At 46.1% G+C, this 27,368-nt stretch overlaps 1 protein-coding gene across 1 annotated transcript in view; it reads left to right on the forward strand.

The window, feature by feature from the left end:
- LOC119379489 (poly [ADP-ribose] polymerase tankyrase-2) overlaps positions 1 to 27,368 on the forward strand; it is a 536,202-nt gene that overhangs the window by 186,923 nt on the left and 321,911 nt on the right. Inside the window, exons 8-9 of the mRNA XM_037648790.2 lie at positions 3,698 to 3,789; positions 19,065 to 19,143. Of these exons, the coding sequence (XP_037504718.1) occupies positions 3,698 to 3,789; positions 19,065 to 19,143 (171 nt within the window). The remainder of the gene's footprint in view (positions 1 to 3,697; positions 3,790 to 19,064; positions 19,144 to 27,368) is intronic.

Consider the following 27,368-nt stretch of genomic DNA (forward strand, 5'->3'; position numbering starts at 1 on the left):
GACTGCTGTTCAGAGTTATCACTGGCCACCACGTCTTATGCTGGCTTTCATACTTCAACGGCCGAGATTGGATGTCTCGGTTGGTGGGCTCTACAGCTGCAAAAGTACTCGTACACAGTTATGTCTAAGATGGGCCGCCAACATGAGGATGCTGATTGCTTGTTGCCACACCCAGTAGACATACCATACCTTTCTGAGAGTTCGAAGACCCTTCAGTGAGTCTACTTGCGTGTTGACACTTCCAGTGCGATTGCAGTGCGAATCGAAAATTCCAGTGCGAATCGAATCGAATAGCAAACACTATTCGAAAAATATTCGAAATTTCGAATATTCGCACACCCCTACACTTTGAATATTTCGCAACATCGGTGATCAATGCCGTGATGACGGGAAATGCCGTGATCCTTACTTGAGAGATATCATTCTCTCTCTGACTGACTCGACACCTTATCCATCTCTGTTTATGTGTGTGTTCCAAGATGGCATATTATACCATTACAACATGCATCCTAATGGACCTGAACTGCTGCTTGTCATACCAACACATATGCGTCAGGCTGTCCTCGTGCATTTGCAAGATAATTCTATCGTTGGTCATCTGGGAGTCTCAAGGACTTCTGACCGTGTTTGGCGTTGTTTCTTCTGATCCAGTATTTACTGCTTCATTTGCCGTTATGTCTCTTCATGCAAATCCTGTCAGCACTGCAAAAAAACAGCCGCCCTTCCATCAGGGTGCCTTTCACCCATTGAGATACCATCCAAACCATTTTATAGGGTTGTTCTTGACCTCCTTGGTCCTTTCTCTCGATTGGTCAAAGGAAACAAGTGGATAGCAGTTGCCACGGATTATACCACTTAGTATGCGATCATGCGAACTCTATCAGTTGTGCAACTGACGTCCTCAAAGATGTCATACTTCGCCACAGCACTCCTTGACAAGTCATCACCGATCGAGGTTGCTACTGTCTATCTCAGGTGGTCCAAGACATCTTGCACTCTTGCGCTACATAGCACAACTTTTCAACTGCATATCACCCTCAGACCAACGACCTCACTGAACGGCTCACAGCTGTCACAGACATGCTCACCATATAAGTTTCTCCCGACCATCGTGACTGGAAAGCTGCTCTAGTGTTTGTAACGCTATAATGAAATGCTCATAGTGAAGCCAATAGACAAGGAGAACAAAGGACTTCTGAATTTTTAGATGAAATAAAATTACAAAGAAACAAAGTAAAAATAGGAGAAGAAAGAACTCGCCGCACGTGGGACATGAGCCAACATTTTCACATCTCGCAAAGGCATGAGTTGGTATTCAAAGTCATGTGATCAGGGTTTCACTGTTCTACTCTGGCCATGTCTTATTACCTTGACTAAATTATTCATTAGCAGTTTTGACAGTGTCAGTGCTAAACAGCACTGATTAACCCTTTGAGGGTCGAATTTTTTCGTGAAATGCAGTTGGAAAATGTAAATTTTCAATTCCGAAATAAATTCTTCAGACGATTCTATTTAAGAAAAAAATTGTCTCAATTTTTTTTGCGTGACCGTTAAGTGACAAAGAAATCATTTTTGTTACGTGCACAAGGTTTCTTGTAGTAACATCAAGAAAAATCCTAAAAAAATACTTGTACGATTTTTTATAAATGAAAATTATGCATTGTATTAAACATAGCTCACAGACATGCAAAACTAAGGGCACCAGAATACTTTCCCGGTAAAAAATGTTCGTGCTCCCCGAAACAGGAAACTCAACCACAGCGGTGTCATTTGTGTAATTTAGTGCCGCACGGAAACAGATCTAATCGTGCCCGAGGGAGCAATAAACGAGAGTCACAAGCGATCACCCTTTGAGAGATTATAAACCAGACAGCCATCAGCTTTGCAAGCGTGAGAAGCGATAACCACCCGAAGGATGAAACCGAAACCATCCGCACCATGTGCGCGTATTCTGATGCGCAAGTGAAAGCCACCGCGCCGTTTCGTAAAGCAAAAAAGAAGAAAAGAAAAAAGAATCAACGGAGAGACATCGGCGCATTGAGAAAATTCCACGTATTCCTGAAGCGTGGCAGCACATGCCATGCAAAGAAATGATCGAAAAAGGCGCGCGCCTTAAATCAGCCCCACCATGAACGCGCTTGGATGGCCAAATGATAGCTGGCGCGCCGCTTTGGGAAGCAAAAAAAATACAACGGGACATCGGCGCATGAAAAAAATTCCACGTATTCCCGAAGCATGGCAGCACATGTCAAACAAAAGAAATGATCGAAAAAGCTGTGCATTTTAGACATACAGCCTATGCCATGCATGTAGGACGAAAACTAGGGGTGTGCGAATATTCGAAATTTCGAATATTTTTCGAATAGTGTTTACTATTCGATTCGATTCGCACTGAAATTTTACTATTCGAACTATTCGAACTTCCCAAAGACAAATGCAGTCAACGTCCGATTGAAAGTGACCCCTTGAGATTTTCAATATGCTTCACCTCATTACACTCTCGTATTGCGGCAAAGCTGCCTTTCAAGCTCCTTTACGGTCGAACTTAGCCAAGAGACAAAGTCCGGTTGGAAGTGGTCCCTAGATTTTCAATATGCTTCACCTCATCACACCCCCGTATTGCGGCAAAGCTGCCTTTCAACGTCCGTTACGGTCGAACTTAGCCAAGAGACAGTCAACGTCCATTTGGAAGTGGTCCCTAGATTTTCAATATGCTTCACCTCATCACACCCCCGTATTGCGGCAAAGCAGCCTTTCAAGCTCCGCTACGGTCGCAAATGTATTAACTCAAGAAAACGCTGGTTCCAATATGGAGATGAAAGATGTGGCAGAGTTGGGGGCTCTATTAATGCTGTTTTGGAGCTGAAATTTGGGCAGGAAGTCTGAAAAATCGGACGCCGAAGCTTTTTAGCATCCAAAATTTCAGATGTTCTTATATATTGACGTCTACGAGGCAGATTTGGAACTCTGGACTTGAAGGCAGCACACCCTTGTCTGCCACATCAGTTGGCCTTCCACAGAAGTTGAAAGAGAAGGAGGGGCTGAGGAAATGGCATCTCTGGCTATCACGTGTAAAGTGTTGTCGGCAACACTTTGGTTGCACCAAATCATGTACATAAATACAATTCGGCCTCTTCATTGCCTCATTCTTGATAAGAAAGACAACTATGAAATATGACCCCACCAGCGCTTCATCAACCTCGCAAAAAGAAACACTTTCATGTTGCTATCTCACGAGAACATACTTAGGGATTCTCTGCAACTTTTTCTGTAATTTCACTTCGAATTATTCGAAAAATGTTTGAGAAATATTCGAAAATTATTCGAAATTATTCGATTCGATTCGCACTCAATCTTTATGATTCGAATTCGCTTCGCACCCAAAATTTTGCTATTCGCACAGCTCTAACGAAAACTCTTTGGTGCCTTTTAGGTGATGCCGTCGTACACGTACGGCAAAAACCCTCAAAAGGTTAAACATCTCATTTAGAGCATATACCTTCTACCTTAAATCTTCATATAAATTGCCATGACCAAGATGTTGTTTATTACGTGACTGTTGACTGACAAAACATGTTGTTTAAATTTAAAGCTGTATAAGGAAAAAAAAAGCATATTTGCTCTATGTATATTTGCTTCTGCAAATTCTTAGTGCTTTCTAATGTGTAACTTGCATGCCTCCATTTCTTTATTGCAGCATATGGTTGCAGTTTCTCCATTTCCCAAGCGCAAGCAGGCAATAGAATTGCTTCTCCGGAAGAATGCTAACATCAACGAAAAGAATGAAGAGTAAGTTAATCATTTACAACCAAGTTTCACTTCTTCCGTTGTAACAGTACTGGGCTTTAAGCATTAACGAGACCTTGCAACGCTTCTTTCAAGCCATCATATTTGCTTAACACCTTAGTATAACAAACTTAAGTGTTACGAAATTTTGAATATTGCCACGCGTACTCATCTTTCTTTTTAAATGTGACTAGGTTTCACAGACTAAAACAAACGTGTTGCCTGGTGCAAGCTGCATGTGGCTGTATTGGAACATTCTTGAGTGTCTTCGATGATTCTTATTATTGCCTGTGTAACGAGGAAAGCCATGTATGTTGTGAAATTATGCAAGCATCAGCGGCAGCGCTAGAATGTACGAAGGTGGATGCACAAAATTTGGCAGATTCCACGCCTTGTGGGAATCGGTTTCATGCGAAGCAGTCAGTGAGTATTTCTATCCTGCATTTTGTGGCTTTCAGCCAAGTGTTACGAGGTGCATTGACGTGTTTTTGCAAGTGTAATAGTTGTTTGCACATCGTGGGCTTACCAGGCATGTCGACAACACTGGCATTTAAAGGATAACTTATAGTCTCACGTAATGTCAGTACTCACGTTAAAGCACATACGTCAGTATTATCGAAACTAAGTGCACTGTATGAACGGTGCGATGATGTGAATATCGTACGTAACTTTTGTTAGCGTATTCCTCCGGGGTCGAGCAACGCTTCAATGTAGCTTCATAGGAATACAAATGTAATGTTTATTAGACTGCTATAAAAGCGGAGCCAATGCAGGAACCACAGGCGTTAACTTGATATGACGGCCGCATTGTAGGAGAACATATGTAGTGTTTATTGCTTTGTTATAAAATTAGATAGCCAGCACCACAACCACAGTTGACGTCGCACCGACATTACGCCTGCATAGGGTGTTCTTCCAAAGCAGTTTCTAGCCCTACCATTGCTGTGTGGTAGAATACCTGACTGCCACGCAGAATGCTTGGGTTCGATTCCTGCTGGAATCCTAATTTTTATTCTTTGCATTCGTCGGGTCAGTGCTGCTGTTTTTCTTAACACTCTCGCATTTCAATTACCAACGTCTGTTCTCGCCGTTCCTGCATAGATATAAACTGTTAATCACCTGTGGTGCATACCCGTATACCGTGGCCCGTAGTAAGCGGGTATGGGCCACACATGTCTGGAGAAAAGGGTTTGACGACGTACACGGCAGGATTTTTCACAGTTATTCATGTTATGACCAGACAGTCATATTCGTCAAATCCTCTTGCTCTCCCATGCCAATTTTGGTCTACCCCAAGTTAAGGAGGCGATCACGGGAACACCTGGACATAGGTGGCTAGACAGACAGACACGCTCAAAGTGCCTTGGGTTCGCTAAGAAATGCTTTGCATTTAAAAGTTGACACATTTCACCCAAAGAGCACATCATCGACTGACGACTGTGCTCGCTCTTATCACTGTACTGGGACTTTAACTTTCGTTGCTGGGCTCAGGATTGCCCAGTAAGGACTTCAGTCTTTATTGGTTTGACTGCTGCATTCTTGAAAGTCTCTACCATATTACAACGTAACGAAATACTTACCTTTTTTTAACTTTATGTCTATAGAACACCATTTATTTTTCACCTCAATATGACAGTCATGTTTATCTGCGATTTCAATGTAATGAACTTTCACTGCTGCCACAAAGGAAGACGAAGGCAATAAATTGAAACTTCTACTGGTGTCACTTGTAAAATGTTCACATTGCACGCAGTTTTTGCAAATGCATTTTTCAAATCATGGACCGCACGAAAGACCAGCCCCAGCAATGGTTGGGGAACAAGTGGAAACTTCCTTTCTTGCCTCCTTGCCTCCTCAGCATGCGAAGAGAGCATGCAAGCTGGTACCCTAGCTAGTCATAGTATGCACTCCGCAACCGGCCTAGTTTCATATTTCATGCCACCCATGCCGTACGTCAGCACCCAGTTTGGTGTTGTGGAACTTGCTTTTTGCATTGTACTGTGGTGTCACCTTAGTGTGCACTGTGAGAAACAAAATCCACAGTAACCTTATTGAAAGGGAACGAAAGTCGCAGTAACGCTGGCTCGAGATTTCGTGAATGCATGTTTCAAATCTAACTGCCGCTGTGGCTACGGGGAAAGGCGCACCTTGATGCTCTCCTTGCCTTCGGAGCGGTGGAGTGGGAGAGAATCCGGCTAATGCGTGGCATGCGGGAACCATGAACCACGGCACATCATATTGTGCAATGTTTTCAGGGTGTTCTGTGACTACGCGGTGTAGTTCTGTATTCTTTGTCGCGCATGCTGCGCCCGATATGGTGTTTTTGTTGTGCCCGCTTGTCAAGTAACAAGCATGATTAGTTGTAGAAGCGGTAGCAGTAGATGTAACAAGCTTGAGTTATCTTGCAAGCGATCGCAATCGTTCAGGAAGCGGATGTCATCGATAAGGCTGGTATCTTGCAAGCCATCCCGATAGGTGAGAAAAAACACGACGACATTTGTTGGTGGTTATCGGAGAGCTCACTCGCTCTGATTCCGAGCTCCACATTTTCGATGGAGGTGAAAACGTTTGAGGCCCGTGTACTTAGATTTAGGTGCACGTTAAAGAACCCCAGGTGATCGAAATTTCCGGAGCCCTCTACTACGGCGTCCCTCGTAATCATATCGTGGTTTTGGGACGTTAAACCGCAGATTAAAAGAAAAAAAAAAAACCCAGAGTTTCAAAGATGCTATTTGGGACTCTGTGAAGAATATAATAAATTTCCAGGCGAGAGGGAGCATAACTAACAGGCCCATTTACAGCAAGTGAGAGCTTTCCTCTCTTTTTCTTCTTTTTTTTTCCCCCAGTGAGGGCACTGCTGAAACACGTTTCAGGCAGTTGACCGATATTTTTTGGGGCTGTAGCTCGCAATTACCAGCCACACCACTGCTTACGTAGATGTTTTGCCACAAAGCTGAATTACAAAACTTTTCAGAGCCAAGGCATAGCGGTGACCGAAATTCCCTACACCGGCACAAGTACCACTTGCTCGAACAGAAACGTGGCCACCGTAGTCGGATGTGCCGTAATTCAGGCTGTTTCCGTGCTTTCATGCGATCTTAGCCCACAGCTGTTTTGCTTTTTTTTTTCTTGCGATAGCAGTTATATGGCCTCCAGGCGAATTTTTTGCCTTCGCCATGATCCTTCTTATCAAGTCCAAACCGCGATTACATCTCCCCGTGCGTCTTATACTCCATGTGCGAGTGAAAGTGCGCGAGCGCTGCCGACAAATGGGGCTTAAGCAGAGATGAAACGAGCCGACCGTCTCCTTCGCACGATGGGCACATGGAGATAGGAGCCAGAGGGTTGGGTAGGGGGCGCTGCATGAGTCCGACAGGAAGTGCGTACTTTGTACCAGCGGATGTGGTCGCGTGTGCCGCGGTATCCTTTAGAGGGGATCAGCAGACTGCTCATATACCTTTGTAGGTGTTGTCCTCTAATCGCAAAACTTCCGTTGAAGCCATAGCAGTGGCGGATCCAGAGGGGGGGGGGGGGTAGCGTTGATCACCCTCTTCCTTCAGTGGCTGTCGTCCACCTCCTTTGTAAGGCGGCCTGTGGAGTTTGCCCGCTTTGTCAGGTTGCTTTGCCTACCACTGCCCAAACGAGCTAAAGAGAATTTTGTCCCTGCTCTCTACCTCTCTCCTCAGCGCTCTACCCAATTCCTGCTTCCCGGTGCACATTTCCCATGAAGGCTTCGTAGGCGCCACCTTGATCCCCTCTGGGTTGTTGTAAATATGCCTGACCCACCAAAGTGAACTGCTGAGGCAGTGGCTTCAGCCTTTGTACTCTCCCCACCCCCCCTACACGATCGGATGATGGAGCCCCCCCCCCCCCTTTCCAATGTAGACACCTGAATCTGTCCCTGAGCCATAGATAGGTCACTTCTCTTACTGCAGCGGCTGCGTTTCCCGAAGGAGTGAGCTGTTAGCCTATATTTGTGTAAAATTCCTATTTGTTGCTATCGGATTCACTATTTCGGTGTCACGATGAAACGGTGACTTTTTTTTCTAACATGCAATGGTTTTCGATGCCGCGTGTTTGTGGAGAGCGAATGGTTTGGCTGGGCAACATGATAGGAAAGGCATTGCACTGCTCTGGGCAACGCGCAAGGATTTGACAACAAGTCGCAGCAGCAGAATAAGCGCAATTCCACAGTGCGTTAAACCTGCATTTGTTTCGTCTTTACAAGTGACACTCTGGCAAGACATCTAATTCTGATTGCGGCACCTCACGCTCAACAAAATTGATTTTTTCACGCAGAAAAAAAAAAGTTTTTTTATGTTGCTGTATTAGTCGAGCATTCTGGTGGCATTTTCAGTTTAAAATTAATCCTTCGGTAATTATGCCTTGCATGAAAGGTCGAATTTCAGTTTAACGAAGTTTCGATTTAACGAAGTAAATTGCCACTTTTACCAACTTCGCTATATTGAGGTCTAACTGTTCTCTGCACTATTCAAATGGGATTAAGTCATTTTTATTTTGTAACGTGCGTACTAGAGAGTGACATCATCGAAGGACATGGTGTCTACCCATCTTGGCATAAAACCAAGTTCTCTTTCACTCAGGGAATTTGAGCAAAAACACTCGGGGAAAACCTGGAAAACTCGGGGAATTTAAAAATGTCAACTCGGTAGGCACTCTGGTGTGGCAATATCTTGTGCTTTATTAGTCGTTTTATTAATGAGAATTAGCAGACAATAATGGCAAGGAAAGTATAGGAGATGTTATTTGTAATAATTCGGATATAAATGTGAAGAAAGTAAAGTGGACGAAAAGATAATTTGCGGCCGGCAGGGACCGAACCTGCGACCTTCAAATAACGCGTCTGATGCTCTACCACTGAGCTACGGCGGCGGTCATCCCCCCGTCCACTTTATAGGGTATATGTGTGCATTTAAACCTAGGAATGTTAGTCAGCGGCGATCGCAGCCATGGCGGCGAGTGTTCCACGCACGCCACCATGGCTGCGATCGTGCGCTTTGAAAGATTGCAGATATCGGCATTCTGGTGCGTTTGCGGCAGATTTTATCAATGTAAGGAGCAGCAGAGAGTCTGAGGATGCTGCCTTTTTATCAGACTTTGAGAGCAATGACGATGCTAGCCAGCCCGGAACATTGGTCAGCTTTGCTTTCTGCTTCGCTTTCTGCTTCGGGTCGTCTTAGTTCGCATTTCAGCACCAGCTTGCCAGGATGGAAACTTATTGGAACTGAAATCGATAGTTGGACGGAAACCCGTCTGGTCAGGAACAGACATGAGGACAATTAAAACAAAACTCTGACCATGATTAAAAGCAAATAAAAGCACGAAGTTTCGGCCCTCGTACGGGAGCCTTGTTCACAAGTGAAAAATGACTGTGTGAGCGGTCCGGTTATGTGTGTTATAAAATGTGACGTAAGCAACGTGTGTAGGCGTGTGGAAAGTTTCCGTCATTTCGATTGAGTGTGTGTGCCGTTGTCTGGATCGTGATAGATTCGAGATGAAGCCGAGATGACCAGTTCTTTTCTCTTTCAGTTATTCTTGCGTTATCCCAGTCTATTTTGTGTCCGGATGTTTCCACGTGCTCGGCCAGCGCATTTGATGAGACCTTCTTCTTTTTTACGTCATACATATGCTTCATGCTGCCTACATTTCTTACTTATTGGAACTGTAAGAAATGCAAGTGCAACTAGAAATCCAAGCAGAAAACAAAAGTTTACTGAAGACATGAGGTGTTATGCTATGTTTTACATCGAGGAACTGCTTTGCCGCATGACACGCCTAACTGTAGTGCTTACAGTTACATTTTTGCCGGGGAAGTCCTACTAAATGAAAAAGTTTGAATTTTTCAGAGATGGTGCCTATTAGACAGCAGTACATTTTGTATACGTATCTAATAATTTCTGTTATATTTTCTTCTTAGTAGGTAGAAGCGTGTCTTTACAAACTACAGTTGAACCCGTTTATAACGAACTCGAAAGTGTTGCGAAAAGTGGTCGTTATATCAGTAGTTCGTTCTATATGGACTCGCCCTTAAAAACGTGCGCTTAGCGGCCAAGCCGTTTTTTTTTTCTTTGCACTTTTATTAATGTGCTAACAACCCTTTCGGTGACAAGCTAAGCCTTTTTGCGTCGTGAAGCGACGCCCGCTACGTGCTCACGAGTGAATTAACCGCCTTTGCAATGAGCTGACACCATTTCACCGAAGCGCGGTACCGCGACGTGGAGCCGATCATCCCTGGCTAGTTGCGTGCAGCGCGTCGCCTACTCGGCTCGCGGAGTCACTGCCGGGCCGCTTGCTGTATGCCCTATGCGCGCGTTTGTACGTTCTTCGTGCTTGCTTCACTCCGGACCATGCACGTGTGTGGCGACTAGGCTCTTCGTTCAACGCGGCGAAAACAAGCATTTTGCAAGCAACGCGCACTCGACGTCTACGCGATGCTCTCGCGGCCCTGCACGACGATGCGCGGCACACTTGAGTTGTCACCTAGTCAAACACGCAGTATATGCTCGCTGTCAGTGCATCGACGTTTCTCGGTGCCCGCGCTGCTCAAAAACAGCGAGCTACTTTCGTTTCTACAAAGCGACGTGCACTTTAAAGCGGTCTCGCACGACGCGGCGGTGGCGAACTTGCGAACGGCAGCTTGGCGCGCTCGTACCGCCGTCAATCCGCAGTGTACGGCGTACGCCACACGCGCAGCCGAGCAGATATCTACAGATGACTGTGATAAGGTTGTTGGTTATAAATCATAATGGCACGTTCATCGACGGTCGCCACCTCGCCTTCGCTCTTTTCTGATACTTATCCGCGAAAGCATCGCCGCAATCGCGCGGAAGTGGTAATTACCGATCGACCGGTCTCTGCCGTTACCGAATAGACGGACGACCTTTTGTGGCACATTGTGGCGTCGACGAGTTTAGGGACGCAGTGAACCTTTTTGTGATGGAAAGTTATCGCAGTTATCACTTCTTGCATTTATGCCTTCTTGCGTTCCAAGGCATTGTTTGCAGGGGCGTAGGCAGAAATTTTTTTCGGGGGGGGGGGGGGGGGGTTCTACCATACTTTATGTATGTTCGTGCGTGCGTTTGTATGTGTGCGTACCTATATACGCAAACAAAACTGAAAAATTTCGGGGGGGGGGGGGTTTGAACCCCCCCCCCCCCCTTGGCTACGCCCCTGATTGTTTGGTTCATCGGAGGCAGTCGCAGCTGCAGAGAACGGCGTCAGGAAAGGTTACCGTGTGAAAGCTGACCGCAAGGCTTCATGCTGCCTACAATTTTTTTTTTCCTCACTGCCATTCTGCCACTGAAGAAACACCTGGAAAGTGAGCGACCTCGCTCGCAGCGTCCGAAATCTGCGTGCGGTGCTCACCGATCTGGGATTTCTTAGTCGCAAGTAAACTGGAGCGGAGCACGCGCGAGCGGGCGCCCCTGTCACGCTTTAGAAGGATGTTTTAACTTTTTTTCGCTTCGTATGTGCCCTATTTTTACCGCGACCGTGTCTGAAGTGTTCGTTGTAAAAGTAGGAGGCTTTGAAAAATGTTCTCTATATGTGGACACAGCTTCAATGGTTAGCATAGGAAAATCGTAAGTGCACCCAAATATGGTCGTTATAACCGATAGATCGTTATATGTGGGATCGTTATAAGTGGGTGCGACTGTATACTCAACTTTGTCCCGCAATCTTGAATTTGGCAATTTATATCGCTCGCACAGCATACATGTTGTTAATGAAACTTGTATGCATGGAAAGTTCATGCATTGTGCTTTTTGTTTATGTAATTCATAAAATATTAGGTGTAGTAGTTCCTTCAGCAAAAAAGATGTAGCGCAACCTGCAAAAAGCCTATTTTCCCTGCGGTACGGAAAGAGGTAAAGGGACACTAAAGGCAAACAATTTATGCTGGAGTGAAAGGTTTAACTTGGGAACATCTAAAACGTCATTATTATGAACACCAGCGCTTTAGTAATTGAGAAATTACAGTAAATGTAGGGCACGATTTGCGCCACCACTGGACATTCTAGTACTCGCTGAATGTGACATAGTAGTCCCTCTCTATATAACACTAGTACTCACACTACCTATAATAAAAACAAATCACTGCAGTGAATCAGAAGACGGTATAAAATGCAGTGATTCCACTCCTGCGACAACTGCACAAATGTGTGCCAAATTGGATTTACTGTGCCTGCCTTATAATATAGACGAAAATTGCGCCAGAGTCTCGGGTTCGGAGGCGTCTATCAACAGCAGTTGCACCGCCAGTGTGTCAAAACGTGCAGCTTGACTTTGGCCACCAAAGTCACAGCCATGGACCAAGGATTATTCTGCTGAATAAACAGCACTTGTGTGTGCGTCCTGAGTAAGCCACGATGCCATGCACGGTGCCAACGCAGATTCTGTTGTGCAAGCAGTCTCTACGGGCTCTCGAATTACATGAAACTTTCGCAATTTCTAAAAAATGGGTATGCCATAAATTGGCACGCACTCCAACTTTCTAATATAAACGAGTTCCCTCAAGTCAATAGTTAAAAAGTTGATTTTTGTTAATTAGCATCATCAATGCCTATTTAGGTGCGGCTCGACAGAGTATTTCCACCTTGACAGAGTGTGTGTGCGAAAACAACTGGAGCGGTACTGTCGTAGAATTTTTATTAAAAAATCTGCATTGTAAAAAAAGCACCCTATGTACACAAAATGCTGAGAAGCCACAGGCAGCATTTGTGGGATGCTCAGACTTGAAACAAACCCCATGTAATCAAGCCACACATAGGGAACTGGCCATCCACCATGAAATCAAGAAGCAGCGACATTACATTCTGTAGCCTCAGGATAGGACACGCCTTGCGACTGGAGGTCAACCTTTGATGTGTGGCAGGTGTGGGGGAGGCACTGACCGTGCTTCACATCTTGCTACAATGTCAAGAGCTTGAACTGCAGAGGAGAAAGCACTTTTTAAAAGCCTGTCATGAACACATTCCTTTTCACACCGTGATATTTTTAGTTAGTCACCCATTCTCTAACCAGCAGATTCATCTGTTTTAAAGGGACTGCTGAGAACAGATCAATCAATCAATCAATCAAAATCTTTTATTTTCACCATTTCATACATAAGGTGAAATGGTGATTTGAGATGACCTCTTTGATGGAAAGGTCTTCTATCGTATTGGCTCAAACGAGCTCTGTTTCTCTCATTAGACACAGATTTATATCTTTATTTCTTCACTAAAGTTGCAAAAAATGACTTTGCCATCCCACGCGGCAAGAAAGCGAAGGAGCTGAAGAGTGCGATCACGTGACCTTTTACTGGTGTACGCGGTTAATAGTCTCCTTGTGTTGAAATGTAGAACACTTCTTTATTATTATAATCTTTTCCAACTTAAAATGTGCAGATACGCCTTTGTTTGTAGTGAGCTGAACAGTGGTGCCGCCTTCCCTTGACATATGATCTTATGCTCATGAGCGGCAGCATGAAGGTTGTTTGCTGAGGGGCTAGCAGCACCTGCAGAAGAGTTGGAGAAGTACCAGGAGCACCTGGCTCGCAAGGCGATAAAGGGCCTTCATGCGACGACGAGCATTGGCAAAACTTATTCTGCCTGCTTTTTATATTAAAAAATGGTTGAAAATGTCAAAATCAAGGTAGTTAACCACAGTTGCACACTCTCCTGTGAAGGCAGAACATTGAGCGTAATGCGAGGAGGGCTGTCAGCATCACTTTCACTTCTCGGTAGAGCTGTGCGAATAGCAAAATTTTGAGTGTGAATCGAATCGAGTGATTTTCAAATATTTCTCGAATATTTTTCTAATACTTCGAAGCGAAATTACAGAAAAAAAGTTGCAGAGGATCCCTAAGCATATTCTCACGAGATAGGAACATGAAAGTGTTTCTTTTTGGCTAGGTTGATAAAGCACTAGAAGGGTGCTGCTAAGTAGTGTTCCCTAGATGTCTTATAAAGAATAAGAAAATGCGGTGGCTGAATTGTGCTCGTTTACCTATTTGTTACAATCACGTGGTGTTGACAGCACTTTACACGTTGGCACCGGCATCAGTGCTGGTTGGAGAGGTCACGTGTTGTCCACACACGGCTTTTGCGGACGCTGAAAAAGTGCGCACTTTCACAAACCTGGCCATGTAATGCTTTAGCGTTAAAATGTAGTGCAAAACATGGCCAAAAAGAAAACAGTTCCTTGTGCACGACAACTTGTACACCTGGTGGCAGCGCACTGTCCACTGTGTGAAAATGAAACTGTGCTGCTAGCTGTCACGTAGTGACGCAGGTGACGTAACGTAGATATTTTGCTACAAGCCTGGATCACTTGATATTTTGCAGTTTTTTAGGTAATAGTAATTAATTCTATATCGCACCGATTTCACACTGCTAAGATGTTATTCAGGAAGCACATTTCGCACAATGAGTCGATCGAGTACGAAACAGAGACCACGTTTGCGGTATTAGCAACAGCCGACCGCCAATGGCAGTTGTTACATCGCCATCACAAAATGGCGATGGAACACATACAGTATAGCCTCATTACAACAGACCTTCATAACGAAGAGGATTTTTGGTCTGTTGTAAAGGGAATATGTAAAATAGCACTGTTACAACAGACTTTTATGTAAACACTAAATGGGTATGTTATAACCGGAGGGAATTACAAGTTGCAAACACGGTGAAAGAGCAGATTTATTCTTGACTTTCATATCGCGAAAAATAAAAAAATCGATTTTTTGAAAATCGCATTTTCAGTTTCTGTAGCTCTTTTTCTAATTCCAAAATACCTTTGCTTTAAACTATGCAGAAGTGTGGTAAAAAAATTGTTGTGCCTGCCAAGGTGGCGAAAATTACTGCGGAAATTGCAAAAAAATCAATTTTTTAAAAGAATTATAGCCCCGCAACGGCGCAACCGGGCGTCGCCATTTTGGGCTCGTCGGAAAGAGAATTTCTCTGTGTTCAAATTTCCCACTTCGGCTAGGTCCTCCATTCAGAAACAAGTGTACAAAAAGCAAATGTTTGAAGTTTGTTTAGAGGCCTCTGATTGGCCGCGTTCACCATGCTGCTCTAGTATGCGTCGCCATTCGTCCGATCCTCACCACGGGAGAGCGTCGTCTGCGGCTTTTGTGTCGCAAGGTCATGGCAGCCGAAAATCGCGCTACTTAGTGATGCATTCACAGTCGTTCTGTGTTCGCGGGTCGGCGATCATTTAGAATATAATTACGCTTCAGTTTGGCAGCTGCAAGCAGCAGCTCAATCGTCAGATTACGATAGTGCACCGCGCTTGTCGGAAACATCGCAGGCGCGCGTCTCGGACCAACTGTATATGACTCGTGGGACCTGTGGTTAGATGTTCTACTTATCAGCACTTCGGACCTTGTGACGAAGACCATTGCGGGACGTCTCTTTGTACTTGCGATTGAGCATGATGTACCTTGAAACATCGGGCACCATGGCCACGCACATCGTGACCGAGCCTACTACTCGAAGTTGTGAGTAGGCCCAACTCCACTCACGGAGCCGATGTACGAGACGATTCCAAATTTTGCGAACAAAAACATCATGCTAGCAGACATGCAGAAGTGAAGAAGCCACAGTGTGCTTTGTCGCAAGCAACGAATCACATTGCCCGCTGGCTCCTCGGAATTGTGAATGGGCATTTTACGCATCGGCAGCGGACCCCCGGCCAAGCTCGTTGCTCAGCGACCACTCGGAGTACCGATGGAAGCAGCTAGCAGTTTCGCTCGTCGGCGCCTCAAAACAGAAGACCGAGCGCGCAGCACGCCGATTTTTCATCGTTAAATTTATTTTCCATTATTATAAACCGTTACATTTATTTTCTGGAAGCTCGAATTCTTCGAATAGTAAAATTCCGGTGCAAATTAAATCGATTAGCAAACACCATTAGAAAAATATTTGAAAGTTCGAATATTTGCACACCCCTACTTCTCAGTGTTGTTGGTGGACGGAACTTTTTTAATGGCTTCACAGCCCAAAAAATTCTGCTTACAAAATATCCACATACTTTTGGAATTGACCGTTGCTGGTATAACCATTGCCGAGGGGTAGCTTTCTATTGCGCCGCAAAAGCTTTGTCGAGAAAAATTGCTTGTTAGTTCCTTTAACCTTTTCCGAAAAAGTCGCTACATTGGATGTTACTTTTTCCAAGCGATTTGTAGCTCATCCTTGGCAAGATGATGCTGCTACGACAGTAAATTTTTAACGCACTCGTCTCTAGTCCCTTCTTGCAAAGGTTCCTTTGAGGCATTAGTGCCCAGCATTGCTGCACATTTTTGTATGCTTATTTTATAGTGCTTTTTAAACTCGCAGCACATGATTAACACTATTGTCATGATTTTAGCAATTGTACTTTTTTACAGTTTCTTAGTGTGCACGATTTTAGGCCCATTTACAGCCACTTTACACTTACCTCTTGTCAGTCATCAAAGCATTGCATACACACCATACTCCGTCATGACGCTCTTTGCCTGTAATTGGTCTTTGTGCCATTAAACAACATAGGTCATCATCGTCATCCATTACCGGAGATGTCTCAACCGTAGTTCTGGGTTGCAGCGGCCATCAGTGACACTGCTCCCACTGCGTACCCTCAAAACACTCTTGTCAAAACAGTGTAGTAGCGCAAAGAAGAGCCAACTGCGCGTACCGCCGTTGAGGCTGGACTGCTGCATCCCATTTCTTGTGTGATGCCATATTAAACCAAAAGTAGTTCATATCGAAGTACAGTATAACCTCATTACAACAGACCTTGATAGATAAGAGGATTTTGGTCTTGTGTAAAGGGAGTATGTAAAATCCAAGTACTGTTACAACAGACTTTTATGTAAACACTGAATGGGTCTGTTGTAACCGGAGACATTTACGAGTCACAAACATGGTCTTATTTTTAATGGGGGACCAAAAAAAATGCGATTTTTTGGAAAATCGCATTTTCAGTTTCTGTAGCCCATTTTCTATCCGTTTGCAAATATCTTCACTGAAAACTGCGTAAAAGTGCTATAAAAGTTTCTTTTGCGTCTGCTGACATGACGAAAATTGCGGAAATAGCAAAAAAAAGAAAAAAAAAACAGCATTTTTCAAAATTATAGCTCAGCAACGGCGCAACCGGGCGCCACCATTGTGGGCTCGTCGTAAAGAGCATTTCTCCGTGTTCAAGTTCTCCATTTCAGCTAGCTCCTTCATTCAGTAACAAGCTTACAAAAAACACATGTTTGAAGTTCAATTCAAGGTCTCCGATTGGCTGCTTCTGCCGTGATGCTCGCTTCGGGATCGTCTGCTGCCTGTGCGTCGCGAGGTCGTGGCTGTCAAAAATTGCACTACTTAGTGACGCATTCGCACTCGTTCTGTGTTCATGGGTCGACGATAATTTAGAACGCTTTAGTTGGGCAGCTGCAAGTGGAAGCTCAATAATCAAATTACGATAGCGCGTCGCACTCGTTGCGAACATCGCAGACGTGCGTAGAACATTGCAGACGTGCGACTGTAATAGCGTTGACTCGTTTGACCCGCTGTTAGAGGTTCTTATCAGCACTTTGGAGCTTATGAGAAGACCACCGCAGGACAACTCTTTGTACTCGCAATCGAGCATGACGGTACTCTGAAACATTGGGCACCGCGGCCACACACATCGCAACCGAGCTTTCTACTCGATGTCGTGGCTAGGCCTAACTCTGCTCATGGTGCCGATGTACGAGACAAATCCGAACTTTGCGGGCAAGAACATCGCGCTAACAGACATGCGAAAACGAAGAAGCTGCAATGTCCTTCATCGCAAGCAATGAATCGCATTGCTTGCTGGCTCCTGAGAACCGCGGATGGGCATTTTGCGCATCGGCAGCGGACGGGGCCCCCGGCCAAGCTTACCGCGCAGCGATCGCTCGGAGAAGCGGTGGCAGCGGCTAGCAACTTCGCTCGTCAGCGTCCCAAAACGCAACACCAAGCACGCTGCGCGCTGATTTTTTGTCGCTACGGCTAGGCATAGCTGATCTTTACAGATCGGAGATCGGCGGCCTTCTTTCTTCAATTGGTACGTCGATATCCGCGGCGCGCTGTTCCCATCGCGAAAGTATGCTAAGTGATGTTTGAAGTCGGAAGTTATTGAATTTGGTACTTCCGCGGTAGAAAAGTCCGCTCTAAAGGAGTCCTGACCACCTTGCTGGCCTGACATTTTATTCAATTATATCCGAATGTCCGTTGTACCAGAATCCGTTGCAAACGAACCTCAATCAATGGAACAAATACGGAGGTCCGCATAACGCCGCAAGTTGATATGTAATATCCGAATGTCTATTGTAAACAGATCCGTTGTAACGAGGTTATACTGTAGTTTAATTTGTTCTGGTTACTTATCCGTATAGTTCACATACTTATTTCGGTATTTTATGGCGCAGAAGCAGCTGAGGCTACCTACGCTATAACATGTGCAGCATGTCAAGATGTACCACAATCAGATCATAGGGATCCCGGAAAACTCCCTTTTTCTCCCTGGTGGTAATTGTAGTTAAGGAGAGGAATGCTATCGGGTCATGTTAAAAAAAAACCTTGGGTTAAGGACACTGTTCATCCATGGAGTCGGTGCCCTGCTCTGACAGCCAGTTCTGGTGCTCATGAACACTAAGCAGCTGTGCAATTTGTGGAGGTACTGGGTGGCTTTTTTGAGGAAGGTGACTGTTATAAATGATATTTTTCACTGAAGTAATGAATTACTTTTTTTCTGTAGTGTATACTATAGTCGGATACAACTTTAGAAGTCCGCGGCATTTCCTCCTCAAAGGCGGATGCACACAAGCCTGCACCAATGGGCGCGCCGTCCGGACTGACGCCACCAGCCAGATGGCCGATGACTCGGCATTCGGAGAAAATTGCCGAGTGCATGAGCGGGACTATTTCTTTAATTGCAGAGGCGATGAGCTGTTGTGTTTCAGTAGTCTGGCCGGGGCCTCTCCGGACTTCTTAAGTTTTATCCGAATATAGTCTGGTTTTTAAGGCAGAAAACTGGACTGGTTGGTTGCTTGGATAGTGTGATGTATTTACAGTGCTAGAGACAGGACAGAATGCAAAATAGACTGGAGGAATAATGAGTTCACAAGGTTTTCCTGTGATTTGATGTTCAGAGTTCGTCATATGTACTTTGGCTATTCTTCTTGCTCTAGCACATCAAGTATGTCACACGATTGAGTGATTTTGGCTCACATTCATCTTCAAATTTGTGATGTGTGAATGAAAGTGTTGTGCATTGATCTTTTTTAGGTACTTAACGCCACTGCATCTAGCAGCCAGCAAATCTCATCTAGATGTTGTGGACATCCTGATCAAAAATGGGGCAAAGGTGAGCCTATTGAAAAAATTGTGAAGCTCACTCATATGAAAACCACAAATGTTTAAAAAAAATGTTCGTACAAAGGCAACACTAATCTCCCTCATACCAAATGCAAGTTTGCCAACATACCTAGAAAAGAATTTATTTGGGAATGTGCGCAACCACTCGTGCACTGTGTGGCGTACTTAAAGGGACACTAAAGGCAAATATTAAGTCGATGTTGATTGTTGAAATAGCTGTCTAGGAACCTCATAGTGCTACTTTTGTGCCAAGGAAGTGCTTATTTTCAAATAAAATCACGTTTTAGGGGTCTACATTGCGTTAGCGCACTTAAAATCACCCGCCTGAAAGCGGTCTTTCTCACGTGACTGTTGCCGTGCCCAACGTTGCCCGCCTTTACTGCGCCGCGGCGTGCACTGGCGACGTGCACCATTCGGGCATCCGGCAACATCACATGCATGCGGCATTTTGTCGAGCTTTCTGTCAGCACGACTTTCACGAGCGCGCAAAACACACGCGGCAGTACGTGATACCGAAACTACCACTGAGACGCGACCGCGTGAGCGAAGCGCAGTTCGGCGAAAACGGAACATTTGAACCGCGCGCGCCGTTCTCCATGGCAATGCCAAAGAGGTTCCTTTTTCCATGAATCGGACAGAAACGAACAAGCAGCATTTTATTACGTCTCTTGATACACGGCAGGTTCTTTTTTTATTGCAGCTAGTTTGATTGCGAGTTAATTGTAGTCGGACTCTCTCACGTCATCGGGATCATTTCCAAAATGTCCCGCTCGTGGTGCTCATCGTGTGATACATTTAGCTGAATTTCTCGGTAAGTAGGCCACTGCTGTTGATAATATTGCCGTTTTAGACATTGTCACACATTGAGCTTTCACTCTGACATAAATTGTTATTTGCCTTTAGTGTGCTCTTAAAGGGGCTCCGCAACACTTTTTCAATAATATAGAAACTCGAGCGAGTTGGTACGTCTTCATCATGCGTGAAGTGCAGCGCGCACGGGAAACGACGGACGACAGAGAAGAAGCAAACAGGACTACAGTGCTAGTCCTGTTTACTTCTTCTCTTTCGTTTGTCGTTTCCAGTGCGCGCTGCACTTTACGCATGATGAACACTTTTTCAGCATGGTCAGAAAACGCTGCCGATCGGTAGTCGAGGCTCCCGAGAACACACGAGCCAAACATTGTCACGCAGCACGCGGCCTGGGATTTACAAGAAATTTGCAAAGTCAGCTAAAAAGCGCTTCCTCTTCTCTCGACAAAAAAAAAGGTTGGATCCATGCCATTGGCTGATTTGAACATGGCGCGTTCGGTAGTTACTGCGGCCGCCACGAGAGGCCGCCACTTGCCCATGTGCGCTGAAAGTACACGTTCGAAGCAGACAAAAAAAAAAAAAAAGAAAATGTGCTGTGAAGAGGCATGCGTGACGTACCTTCTTCCTTTGTGCCATCCCCCCCCTGCTCAGCTTCCAGCACTTTCGTTGGGGTGAGAGAAGAGAGAAAGCAATTACAGCGTGCGACAAATCTTTGTAACTCCGCTCGTACTGGACGGATTCTAAAAATTTTTGCGGCATTCGATTCGTGAGGCACCAAGTTCCTTTAGTGAAGCCATTCCCTGGCTACTTGGAAACATGTTGCAGGGCCCCTTTAATCAGAATGAAAGTTCTTGCTGTGCAGGGCTGCTTTCAGTGGCCTGAACATATGGAATTCACTCGGGGGAAAGTCTAGTGAGTATGGTTGATGCATAAGGCACTCAAACCTTCCAATTGGTTGTTGCCGCAACTTTTGCACGGGCTTTATAGCACCGTTCATTGTCGTGTTGCAGCAGAATGCCTTCAGGCAGCAATCCACAACGTTTTGATTTAATTGCTAGCCAAGGTTGTTTTTCTACGAGGTCAGTGTGTGATTCACTAGTGATAGTGGTCCCTCGCCACATGTAGCGCTCCAAGATGACACCATTTTGGTCCCCAAAGAAGGGTCAGCATAACCTTCCCTGCTGGTAGCTGCTGCTTCCATATTCAAAATGGGCCAAGGAGCATTGGCCACAGACATTGCAACATTTGCAGATATGTGACTCCGTTTAAAATCTATCCACTTTGTCACGATGTGTCGCAATGCTGGGCCTTCATTCTACAATGAATCTCGATAGGCTGCACACCTTCTCCTTGCACAAACCAAATAATAGAACACACTTTCTCCCTAGTGCAAGTTGCTAGTGGGGATGCCATTTTTACACTGTTCTTGTGTTAGTGTTTCTGCACCTGCACAATGCAGCGATCTAGTGAACATCCAGTGCACTGTTAAGAACATGTATATGCTAATGTACTGGCTAATGTCACACACAGTCGTTCACCTTTTTATGTGTCAGATGAGAAGGGTCACGTGGCAAAAAGCCAGTATGCATACAAAAAAAATCAATGGAGCAAAACAGCCTGCAACCACCTGCGTGCCTTGTGGCTCTTGTGGAGTGCTGTCTGCTGCTTAGAGAGTATAAAGAAAGCAGTGTTCACGTCACTCTGTTCACCAACGCTGTGAGGATGGAGAGCAGCTCCCCTTTGCACCTCACCCCCTGGCTAACGTGTCATGCCCAACCCGAGCTGTTCAATCGCCATGAACCATTTACAAGTGTGGCGGACATTGCATCAGGCAATGTTTGACGCACAAACCGTGCTTTCCGTGATTCTCCCTCCTGGCGTCGCCACAGACACACCCACACTAACGTACGTCACCCTACCTCATTGGCCGCCAGTGACAGCCCTCCGGCCCCTGCTCCACCTCAGCTCTCTTCTGTCTTGTGTTAAAGGGAAGCTAAAGTGGTTTTAGACAATTATATCGGGCAAGTTGGTATGGATCCATCTTGATAGGAAGCGCACAACTCTTACAAGACACGAAAGACGAGCGAGGACACGAAAGACACAAGCGCTTAACTTCAACTAAGCGTTTATTGCAAAACGTCAGAATATATAGGGGGGGGGGGGGAAGAAAAGAAACAGGAACGAAGAAAAACCCACGTGTCGTGCCATACAATAGTCATCCATTATTATCAACCACACCATCCAAAAAACAAAGTTCTTTCCGCATGAGCAAGATAGATGGTGCGCTTACACACTCAGTCATCACGTGTCATTTCAGCTGCTTCAACAATCAAACGGGTTAACAGATCTCTGTCACGATATAAAATGCATGTGTTGTCAAAATATGGCACGCAACCACACTCTTTACAATGAATAGCCAAGGGACCATCTGTGGCTTTTTGCACTTTATTGTGATGTTCTTTTACCCTCTCATTAATACATCTTTCAGTCTGACCGACGTATGCGCGACCACAAGACTGGAACTCTATACACAACGGAAAGAGCACACTGAACATAGTCGTTACGACGCTTAATCTTGCAATTCTTCTTTTCTTTCAACACGGGACAGGTTTGGCTACATATTTTCGACAGTTTCTCTGGAGCAGACATGAACACTTTTACAGCCACCTTATTTCCAATCTTTTTAAGATTGTGTGCCACGCCATGGATATAGGGGACAACAGTCGTCTTGCGCTGCTGCAGGGAAGTGTCATCACGCGGCCGATTACGATTCTTTGTGTCCCTAGCTTCGAGCAACATGTTTCAAGGCTACAGGCAGCAGGTTACCCGAGAAGACTGGTTATGGCTGTAGTGGAATCACTCTATAGGGACATAAAGAATCGTAATCGGCCGCGTCATGACACTTCCCTGCAGCAGCGTAAGACGACTGTTGTCCCCTATATCCATGGCGTGGCACACAATCTTAAAAAGATTGGAAATAAGGTGGGCGTAAAAGTGTTCATGTCTGCTCCAGAGAAACTGTCGAAAATATGTAGCCAAACCTGTCCCGTGTTGAAAGAAAGGAAGAATTGCAAGATTAAGCGTCGTAACGACTATGTTCAGTGTGCTCTTTCCGTTGTGTATAGAGTTCCCCTGTCTTGTGGTCGCGCATACGTCGGTCAGACTGAAAGATGTATTAATGAGAGGGTAAAAGAACATCACAATAAAGTGTAAAAAGCCACAGATGGTCACTTGGCTATTCATTGTAAAGAGTGTGGTTGCGTGCCGTATTTTGACAACACATGCATTTTATATCGTGACAGAGATCTGTTAACCTGTTTGATTGTTGAAGCAGCTGAAATGACACGTGATGACTTTGAGTGTGTAAGCGCACCATCTATCTCGCTCACGCAGAAAGAACTTTGTTTTTTGGATGGTGTGGTTGATAATAATGGATGACTATTGTATGGCACGACACGTGGGTTTTGGTGGGTTGTTTTTCGTTCCTGTTTCTTTTCTTCCCCCCCCCCCCCCCCCTATATATTCTGACATTTTGCAATAAACGCTTATATGAAGTTAAGCGCTTGTGTCTTTCTTGTCCTCGCTCGTCTTTTGTGTCTTGTAAGAGTTGTGCACATCCTACCAAGATGGTTTTAGAATTCGGTAAAACTTTGTTGTTAACAAGGACCAACGTTATTGTCGAAGATGGCGTAATTCTTTCCACTGTTGTGGCAGCAGGAGCTTTAAAATACGCGAAAGAAAAGTTCGCCTTGCTCCACCCACGCGAACGCGCCAAAAGTGTGGACTTCGAAACGAACTAACCGGAACTAAGTCATCGTCAGTAGCTTTGGCGGAGCCGCTCAGCACTATCGTATCTTCGACTGTGGCCTCCGTGACTAGTTACGGCTGCGCGCGTTGGTGGAACTGATCGCCAAGGCTGATGTTGCCGATGACGCGGCACAGCGAAGATGATGTCACCGCATTCGCTCAGCATCTCAAGAAGCCCTGTGGCTGCAGCTGCTGTTTTTGCCAAGAAATGCTATTTGCGTTCACCTCTGTGAACTCTTACATTGGCATTCGAATTCAGCAGGGATCAAACTGTGATTACACACTCCAAAGTCATATTTTTAAAAAGTGCTTTAGCTTCCCTTTAAGTTGCCACCACAAGATGCTGAAAGGCCTGCAATGAGAGGGCCACGCGCTTACTTTGCAGGTGACATCGCGTTTGCACGCTCAGTGGACCCCTTTGTGTGGTAGCTGATAGTGCCGCAGGCATGCGTACTCTGTTGGTCTTCCGGTGAGACACCCTTTGGCCTGCAATCTGTGATGTCATGCTGTGCCACATTCTGGGTTAATAAACTCACATTTGTTGATGATTGGCCTTGAGTGCCTTTTCTGTGCCATGTCGGAAAGCTGACGAACCCAGCTATGCAGCGTCATCGTGCGCTGCACGGTGGAAGAGCGTCACGCCCTTCCCAGACTGCACTCATAGGGTAAGCCTCATGGAAACCTGTCCCCACAACGTCTAGGGGAGCAAAAGCAATACAAAAGCAAGTTAAAGGGCCCCTAAACCACCCAGCGGTCGAAATTTAGTTGAGGTGAGGAAGTTGTGCTCGAGTTTACAACGAACACGTAGCCGCGAGAATTTTTCGAAACGGTGCCGTAATAGCGGAGTTAAGGGCGAGACAGACGGTACGATTTTTCATGCGATTCGACGTCCGACACGGCGGAGGGGAAACCGGAATGGTGACCTTTTATAGCATCGTACAGCCACCATTCCCTCTCCCCCACCGCGGCGTCGGCCGTCGGATCGCATGGAAAATCGGACCCGTCTGTCCCCCGCTTTAAGGGCGAGACAGACGGTACGATTTTTCATGCGATTCGACGTCCGACACGGTGGAGGGGAAACCGGTATGGTGACCTTTCATAGCATCGTACAGCCACCATTCCCTCTCCCCCACCGCCGCGTCGGCCGCCGGATGTCGGCCGCCGGATCGCATGGAAAATCGGACCGTCTGTCCCCCGCTTTAAGCGGGGGACAGACGGTCCGATTTTCCATGCGATCCGACGGACGACGCGGCGGTAGGGGAGAGGGAATGGTGGCTGTACGATGCTATGAAAGGTCACCATTCCGGTTTCCCCTCCGCCGTGTCGGACGTCGAATCACATGAAAAATCGTACTGTCTGTCTTGCCCTTTAAGCGCGAGACAGACGGTACGATTTTCCATGCGATGTGCCGGCCGACGCGGCGGTGGGGGAGAGAGAATGGTGGCTGTCCGATGCTATGAAACGTCACCATTCCGGTTTCCCCACCGACGTGCCGGACGTCGCATCGCATGGAAAATCGTGCCGTCTGTCTCGCCCTTTACACGCGTTTGATGATCGAAATGCGACAATCGCTTCTTTCTCTCTTTCCTACGTTACCCTCTTCCAAAACCGCTTTGCCCTCCTCGCTGAATGCCCCTCCTCATCTCGCGTGGCATACGTCACCGCTGACGCGCTGTTTGAGACAGCGTCTACTTCCGGTTGTCGTGACTCCGGCGACTCCGACGCTCCAGCTCGCCGTCAACTCTGTGTGGTATCTGGGTGCACTGTTCGTTGACTAACCGCTGTTGCTGCCGTGCCGGCCCGTGCCCCTACGAATCGTGCCGGTATGGACCCTGCGTTGCGCGCACGCCTTCAAAGGATCGCCAACGTGATGGGACCCGTACGGGGACACGCCGTGCCAGACCACCTCGGCTCGAGATGAGTTCACGGAGCTCATCAAACCGCAAGGCGTGGATGTGTAATTACGCTAGCGACTTGGCGGTTGCGTTTTAGTCTGTCCGGCATTAAAGAAAGCGTCGCGTACAACCAAATAAAATGTCCCCAAGCTGGCGCCAGGTCAAGTGGCGCCAGCTGTGGAGGATTAGAAACAACTAACAAACGCGTAATCTATGTCCTCCGAGCATTCGGGAGCGCCCTTCTCGACTCGCTAAGCCTACAGCATCGAGTATTTGAGTATGGCTCTCCAAAACGGGGCTGAATCGGTACGAATACTTTGCTGTCGAAGCTTAAGGACATGAATCTAAAGCAAATGGAAGCATCAGTTCGTAGCTTACACGCTACAGAGCACACGGCGGCCACTTGATAGACTCGAGGTGGACGACAACCGCTTTTGGCACTGCGGCCATGTTTTTCGGAGGCTTGCTGGCGTAGCTTGCCGTGCAAGTTGGACTGCTGTCGCGCGTGCGGCGACGGCCGACGTTCTGCGGCACCGCGCCGTTGCGGCAGGCTTGCCGCTAGCGTGAGCGGGCCCTTACGGGCCACAGATGTCGATTCGCAAGTGGCAACACGACCAAGAACAGCAAGGTGCGCACGAACAGCTGTTTGCAGAGTAACCGGAAGTCGTCGGTTGTCGTTCGGCTAATCGCAAGCATCGAAACTGATAACGTCATAGTTTCACTGGGGATGTCACACATGTCAGTGGCGGGAATGGCGGGGACCGGAAAGGAGAAGCTATTGTTTTTTCGAAATTGTGGCGCGCCCGCGACCTGTAGCGCTGCGGCGTGTGGCATCGTTGATCGCGACGGCATTCTGCACGCGATGCGCTTGTTTACTTGAAATGTTTGGGAAAATGTCGGAGGGGGTTTAGGGGCCCTTTAAAGCATCACTGCATGTGTATGATGATAATTGAAGCAAATGAAATGAGTATTGAGCATTAAATCAGTGAGAGCTAGTGAAACTGCAAATAGTGAAAGTTAATTAAATGGTGATAAAGCAAATTTAGAAATTATTAGTGAAATTGACATTCATAGTGAGAGTTTGTTAGTGAACATTGAACGTCAACATAATGTGCGCTGTAAAATAGCCGGATCATGTGGCTTTGAGCCATCTTAGGCGAATGCATAAGGGACCCTTTTATTGCAGGGGGGAACAGCGCAAAAACGGGACGAAGAAAAAGTGACCACACAACAGCTGTTTGAACGACCGTCTGAGAGAGCATGCGTACAATCTCAGGACTTCGACGAGCAGTACCTTAGCAGCCCATTGTTCTTCATGCGGCTGTGTTCCGCTCTTCCATAACTGTGTGGTTCTCTCACGATATCGTCACAGGATCGAGCGCGAAATCGACGAAGCCTTCCATATCAAGAAGAAAGGAAACATGTGCGTCAGTGAGCCTTCACTCGCCCTCCTCGAAAAAGAGATTTAAGCTTTTGAGCTGTTAACTTGGGCCTTTTCGACTCGTGGTGGTTTCATCTTTCATTTCATCATTTTGTGCACGTGATGCTTGTTTTGTTTTGTTTCTTTTAGTTATGTTTCTCAGCTATATCTTCCTATGTAATAAACTTACACACAGTTGTTCGTCAGCGCTTGTGTTGTGTGGTCACTTTTTCTGCGCCCCGTTTTTGCGCTGTTCCCCTTCTGCAGCTATATCTTCCTATG

This window comes from Rhipicephalus sanguineus, chromosome 1, assembly GCF_013339695.2.
Source record: "Rhipicephalus sanguineus isolate Rsan-2018 chromosome 1, BIME_Rsan_1.4, whole genome shotgun sequence".
NCBI lineage: Eukaryota > Metazoa > Arthropoda > Arachnida > Ixodida > Ixodidae > Rhipicephalus > Rhipicephalus sanguineus.